Here is a 7088-nt window from a genome sequence, read left to right on the forward strand (position 1 = left end):
GTGGTGAACCCTCTGTATTTGCTCTCGTGAAGTCTTCTCTTGATTGTAGACTTTGACAGTGACACACCTACCTCCTGGAGAGTGTTCTTCTCTTGGCGGGGTTTGTTGTGAAAGGGTTCTTCTTTACCATGGAGAGGATTCTCCGATCATCCACCACTGTTGTCCTCCGTGGACGTCCAGGCCTTTTTATGTTGCTGAGCTCACCAGTGTGTTCTTTTTTTCTCAGAATGTACCAAACTGTTGATTTGGCCACTCTTAATGTTCCTGCTATCTCTCTAATGGATCTGTTTTGTTTCTGAAGCCTGACAATTGTCTGTTTCACCTGCATGGAGAGATCCGTTGACTGCATGATGTGGGTTCACAGCAACAGCTTCCAAATGCAAATGGCACACTTAGAATCCAGATCGGTCTGATGGTGATGATCTGCTTCAAGTCAAACAAGCCTTATGATTCAATGGACCATTCATAAAGAACCATTTACTTCACTCCTGAATGAATCAGCCATTTGAACGAATCGAATGAATAAATGACTCGATGACTTAATCATTAAGACATTTACCACCACCTACTGGCAGTTTTAGTTTATCTTTTAGAGTATCATTTCATTAAATAATTAATAATAATAATATTATTCATAATAATAATAATAAAGTTTATAAAATAAATTATAAAAGGTATAGTTCACTCACCCAAAAATGACAATTGTGTCATCATTTACTCACCCTCATGGTCCAAAAGAGTATATGTAATAAATTGTATCTAATTCACAGCAACAGCTTCCAAATGCAAATGGCACACTTAGAATCAACTCCAGACCTTTTACCAGCTTAATTGATGTAGATATAACAAATGAGTAGCCCACATCTGTCCATGAAATGGCTTTTGAGTCAACTGTGCAATACTTATGGTCCCTTAAAAAAGGGGGGAGGTACATATTAAAGAGCTGTAATTCCTTAACCTTTCCTCAAATTGTGATGAGAGTACCCTAATTAAAGCTGAGAGTGTGCACTTCAAGCTCATATTCATTATATAATTGTAACTTAAATATATTTTGGTCAACAGCTAAAATAATAAAAAATTGTGTCTGTGTCCAAAAAAAAATAAATATATATATATATATGGACATAACTGTGTATTTTTCATTGATATTGATGCATTTTTTTAATTGATATTGATACTTGTGTATGTTGATACCTTGCATCAGATATGGACTGGCTGTGGACTCAGGATGCTTCTCGCGATCTTCTTCTGGCTGTCCACCCTCCCAACTATATTGTTCTGTGGAATGGAGACACTGGCACCAAGCTGTGGAAGAAGAGCTATGCTGAGAACATCCTGTCTTTCTCCTTTGACCCCTTTGAGCCCTCCAATCTGGCATGTATGTATTCTATCATATTGTATTCATAATAGTACTCAGGGATGCACAGATACGGTTGCTGGAAGTGATATTTAAATTGCGAACAAATCTTTTGAATTTGGTCTTTCTCTTTGATTTGTTTAAAGTGATTCACACAGCTGGGACACTTTGCTTAAATCAATAAATCTAACAAAAATTATTATGTTAAACATTATGTGATGTTCCACTTAGTCTAACTGTACTGTACTGAACCTTTCAGCATTGCTGATGTACTGATTGCAGTATCTTTGTTTAGTACAAAATGGTATTGTGCATCACTAATAAAAGTTATTAGTATGGTGCATAATATATGGTGTAATGTAGTTTAATGAAGTAAATACCAATTTACTAAACTGTTTCTCTAATTTTTGCTATTTGTTCTTTTCTATGTCATAGTGCTAACCAGCGAGGGTATAGTGTTCATCACAGATTTCTCACACTCTAAACCGCCGGGAAGTGGAGGTAAGAAGGTTTATATCGCCAGTCCTCATTCCAGCCCTGCCCATAGCAAACCTGCTGCGGCTCAACCTACCGGTGCCAAAAAGGCCCTCAATAAGGTCAAAGTGCTCATCACCAATGAGAAACCCACGTAAGTTTAGCACAACCCAGAAGCACTACAGGATGTTTGACATTACATTATCATTGTTGTTGTTTTTTTTTTGTGTGTGAAAAACCTGGAAAAACTGAATAATCCATGTAAAAATAATAGAAAATGTAAAATGTCCTGGAAAATCCTGTTCTCCTAGGGAAAAAAAACAATGTTTTGTTTTTCTTTAACCAAGAAGTAAAAGTTTGCCTCATTAAATAGCGGAAAGTGCAATGTTCAAGGATGCAGAGTTTTGAAGTTTGAGCATAGGTGGAAATCCTGGGGGGGTCGGGGGGACAGGACTCCCCATCTGAGGGTTGTCCCCCTAAAAATATGATTAAAAACCACACTGTGTATTGTAAATAATGTTTTATACTTTAAATAATTGTGTAAGTAGTAAAACAACACAAACGCAAATGGGGCAAAAATGCGTTTTAAAAATGTAATTGCTTACCAGCCCTAATATATAATTATAATTAATATATAATTAATTGAAATAAATGCTATAATTTATTCAAATAAATGTGATCTTACTGTACTATTTGAAAAGGGCAGAATGCTAGAACTAACGAACCGTAACTGATGAAAATAACTGTCATTTTTACCCTTCCGGTCAAATATTGCGCTGCAAAGGATGTTCCAATTCAGCCCATTGCAAGGGTTTTGCCAGTAGTGGGCACTCGTGCAATGTAATCAGTGATGTACATCCGAGTTAAAGAGATGGAGGTAAGTTAGCGAGGAAAGGGCATAAAAAAAAAACTAAACTAGAAAGCAGCCCATGATGCAGGGCAACAACTCACTGCGTGATATAGCCTACGGAATGCAGTTATATGCCCTTAAAAGTCAAGTGAATGGGGCAAAAATGCATGCTTTGAATGAATCGGGTGAACCAATGGTTTAATGGCCCATTCATAAAGAGATATTTACTTAATCTCTAAATGAATCAGCCATTTGAATATGAGATGTTGAAATATCCAAAGAAAATATAGAAATATTTTATAATATAAAATTTCTATAAAATTTTAGAAACTTGGTGGCGTGTCTGATTAAAACACTGGAAAGAACACCAGTCCTTTGCTCTTTTTTTATTCCATTGGATTGAAGAAGCATTAACAATTCACATGACATGAAGTTCACAAATTCACATGGAACAGGACTACTAGGATGGACATGATGAACAGGATGCACGGGACAAACAGGATGTTTTTAAGTCATTAACGCATCCTAAGGGAAGGACTCAAAGGACATGGTTGGGTGTCCATTCAAACACCCACACCTCACCAATGCAAAAGGGACAAAGGAAGGAAGTAAGGTCTATTTATAGACCTTAAACAGGGGAATATGGGTAATGTAGTGCAGCATATATGGAAATGTAGTTTACTAGGAATTGTGGGAGATGTAATACAAAGAAAAAAACAAATGAGTCAAATTCACAACAGCCGCCCCCAAATACAGTCATGTATTTGCTATTATTCATCAATTTGGGATAATAGAATCAACTTAGCAACTGGGCGTACGTAAGTTTTTCCATTAATAGCAATCTCAGCTACTCTCACACATCCATCCTGACTAGGTAAAAGACGTACTTCCCTACCAATGGGCCATGATGCTCTTGGAAGTTGAGAATCAATAACTAACACAACAGCAGAGTCATTTAGATTAGGATTTTCTCTATTCCATTTTTGACGGAGCTGCTGACCTGGCAAATAATGTCGAATAAAGGCTGTCCAAAACTGGTCAGCAAGGACCTGACTGTGGCGCCAATATCTACGGCCAAAAAGCTCAGTGTTAGCATAAATAACCTGGGGTAGAGAAGAGTCTCGATGCCCCATGAGGAGGAGATTTGGGGTGATGGGATCGAGGTCTGCAATGTTAGAAGTGGTGTAACCAAGTGGCTTAGAATTTAACACTCCTTCAACTTCTGTCAGAACTGTCCGTAGAACTTCTTCTGATACTCTTTGGCTGCCAAGTACCGCACGCAGAGCTGCTTTAACAGAGCAAATCTCTCGTTCCCATGAGCCTCCAAAATGAGGAGCTTGGGGAGGATTACATTTGAATTTGATCTGCTGATTTTCCAGTTTAACTTGTAACTCAGTGGTAAGACAAATGAGTCAAATTCACAACAGCCGCCCCCAAATACAGTCATGTATTTGCTATTATTCATCAATTTGGGATAATAGAATCAACTTAGCAACTGGGCGTACGTAAGTTTTTCCATTAATAGCAATCTCAGCTACTCTCACACATCCATCCTGACTAGGTAAAAGACGTACTTCCCTACCAATGGGCCATGATGCTCTTGGAAGTTGAGAATCAATAACTAACACAACAGCAGAGTCATTTAGATTAGGATTTTCTCTATTCCATTTTTGACGGAGCTGCTGACCTGGCAAATAATGTCGAATAAAGGCTGTCCAAAACTGGTCAGCAAGGACCTGACTGTGGCGCCAATATCTACGGCCAAAAAGCTCAGTGTTAGCATAAATAACCTGGGGTAGAGAAGAGTCTCGATGCCCCATGAGGAGGAGATTTGGGGTGATGGGATCGAGGTCTGCAATGTTAGAAGTGGTGTAACCAAGTGGCTTAGAATTTAACACTCCTTCAACTTCTGTCAGAACTGTCCGTAGAACTTCTTCTGATACTCTTTGGCTGCCAAGTACCGCACGCAGAGCTGCTTTAACAGAGCAAATCTCTCGTTCCCATGAGCCTCCAAAATGAGGAGCTTGGGGAGGATTACATTTGAATTTGATCTGCTGATTTTCCAGTTTAACTTGTAACTCAGTGGTAAGGTTCTGGAAAGCTTCCTTCAATTCTCTTGCAGCTCTCACAAAGGATCTCATGCGGCTGACCTCTCCTGGATATAAAACGGCGTAGGGCCATTAGGAAGCTGTCCACATCTAAACTGGTTAACAAATCAAGATACACAAGTCTGGTGAGAGAGAACAAATTCAATAGTTGTGGAACTCCAGTAAGTAAGGCTGTAGAGGGTATCTTATTCACTTAAACATCGGATGAAGTGATTATTTTCTCTTTAATACAGATGTTTAATACCAATGTATTTTTCGATGAGTCCGCTATGTTAGCAATAATAACGTTACCTGCTTGACAGATAGTAATGTCTACAATGGACACGACCGCAGTCGCGGTGTGATCACAACAGCTTGAAGTTGTCTAATTTGGCACAGTCTCCCTGCTACACTAATAGTAGTATGGCTGTGTATATTTGACCAAGTACAATTTTAGCTGTATTATTTGTGTCCCCTTAAAAAATTGCTCTTGAGAAATGTTATGTTCAACTTCTGTCAGAACTGTCCGTAGAACTTCTTCTGATACTCTTTGGCTGCCAAGTACCGCACGCAGAGCTGCTTTAACAGAGCAAATCTCTCGTTCCCATGAGCCTCCAAAATGAGGAGCTTGGGGAGGATTACATTTGAATTTGATCTGCTGATTTTCCAGTTTAACTTGTAACTCAGTGGTAAGGTTCTGGAAAGCTTCCTTCAATTCTCTTGCAGCTCTCACAAAGGATCTCATGCGGCTGACCTCTCCTGCGGACACGACTGCTGTTCAGGTGCGACCACAACAGCTTGAAGTTGTCTAATTTGGCACGGTCTACCTGCTACACTAATAGTAGTAAGGCTTTCCTCTGTGTATACATATCCTTACAAGTACAATTTTAGCTGTATTATTTGTGTCCCCTTCAAAAATTGCTCCTGAGAAATTTTGTTTATTGTCTCCCCCAACTGTTAGACGAAATTTATGCCCCTGGTCAGCTGTGCCACGTGGATACTACACTGTTTACGCTTTGATTTGAACGAAAACAACGTATCCGTGTGGCGCAGCTGACACAAAACAGCATACACAATTTATGTTCAGTGGATACTCTCCAAAATGGCGCTCCTCCAATTTGGAGGAGACAAATTGTTGAATAAAGTTTTTTTTTTCATTTGCGCACAAAAAGTATTCTCGTAGCTTTGTAAAATTACGGTTGAATCCCTGATGTCACATGGATTATTTTATCGATGTCCTTGCTACGTTTCTGGACCTTGATGTAAGGCTTTCTTCTGTGTAAACTTTTCCTTACAAGTACAATTTTAGCTGTATTATTTGTGTCCCCTTCAAAAATTGCTTTTGAGAAATTTTATGTTTATTGTCCCCCGCCCCCCAACTGTTAGACGAAATTTACACCCCTGAGTGTGAGAGGAGTATCTTGAATGACACTGCTTAGTCTCGTGTTGACACAACAGTTAGCTATGGTTATTACTTCAGAAATAATTTTATTTCTTAATGCATGTTTTGAACGAATTGGGTGAACCATTTGGCACGTTGAACCATTGGCCATAGGCGCGTTAGATTTGAAGCGGCGCTGCACAGATCGATCGGTGTATTATCGAGTAGTCTGGCACTTAAACAGAATGCCCCATCTCTTTTCTGTTCTACGACTAATCTTGACATGGAAAAGGCCAAAATAATCCCGGTGGACCAAAAGGGAGGTTTGAACAACTGGAGCTTAGAGAGTTGAAGATCTGACATTTGAGGGATAGATGGTTTAGCTTTCCACTTCCTACATTCCAAATAAGACAACTGATGTTTTTTTTACGGCTTGTCTCCCTCTAATTATCCAATAATTAGACATCAGGGGTTCAACCGTAATTTTACGAAGCTATGCGAATACTTTTTGTGCGCAAAGGAAAAAAAAAAAAAAAAACTTTTTTCGTTTGCACTTTGATCTGAACGTATCCACGTGGCACAGCTGACACAGAATAGCATACGTTGTCAACACCGCTGTGTTGCTCGGAGACACAAAACAGTTCTGCTGTGGCTTTGATTGGAGCTATTTTTATCAGCGAAATTGAGCAAAAACAGTCAATATTGTGTCTAAAATTTTGCCAACGAAAATATAAAGACAAAGCAGAAATGTTCGTCTCCGAGCAACACACAGCATTTCATTTCTTAATGCATGTTTTGAATTAATTGGGTGAACCATTTGGCACGTTGAACCATTGGCCATAGGCACTTTGGATTTGAAGTGGCGTTGCACAGACCAATCGGTGTATGACATCAAAGTACCGCAAGAGCGATTCAAAAGCATAAGGAGCCGTCTGCTCT

General features: G+C 39.2%; 1 protein-coding gene across 2 annotated transcripts in view; it reads left to right on the forward strand.

Moving 5' to 3' along the window:
* The window catches only part of wdr11 (WD repeat domain 11), a 140106-nt gene that overhangs the window by 9544 nt on the left and 123474 nt on the right, over positions 1-7088 (forward strand). For both annotated transcript variants that reach the window (XM_016507319.1, XM_016507320.1), the window contains exons 4-5: positions 1205-1378; positions 1793-1985. In XM_016507319.1, coding sequence (XP_016362805.1) covers positions 1205-1378; positions 1793-1985 — 367 coding nt within the window. The remainder of the gene's footprint in view (positions 1-1204; positions 1379-1792; positions 1986-7088) is intronic.

This window comes from Sinocyclocheilus anshuiensis, unplaced genomic scaffold, assembly GCF_001515605.1.
Source record: "Sinocyclocheilus anshuiensis isolate Anshui unplaced genomic scaffold, SAMN03320099.WGS_v1.1 scaffold1938, whole genome shotgun sequence".
NCBI lineage: Eukaryota > Metazoa > Chordata > Actinopteri > Cypriniformes > Cyprinidae > Sinocyclocheilus > Sinocyclocheilus anshuiensis.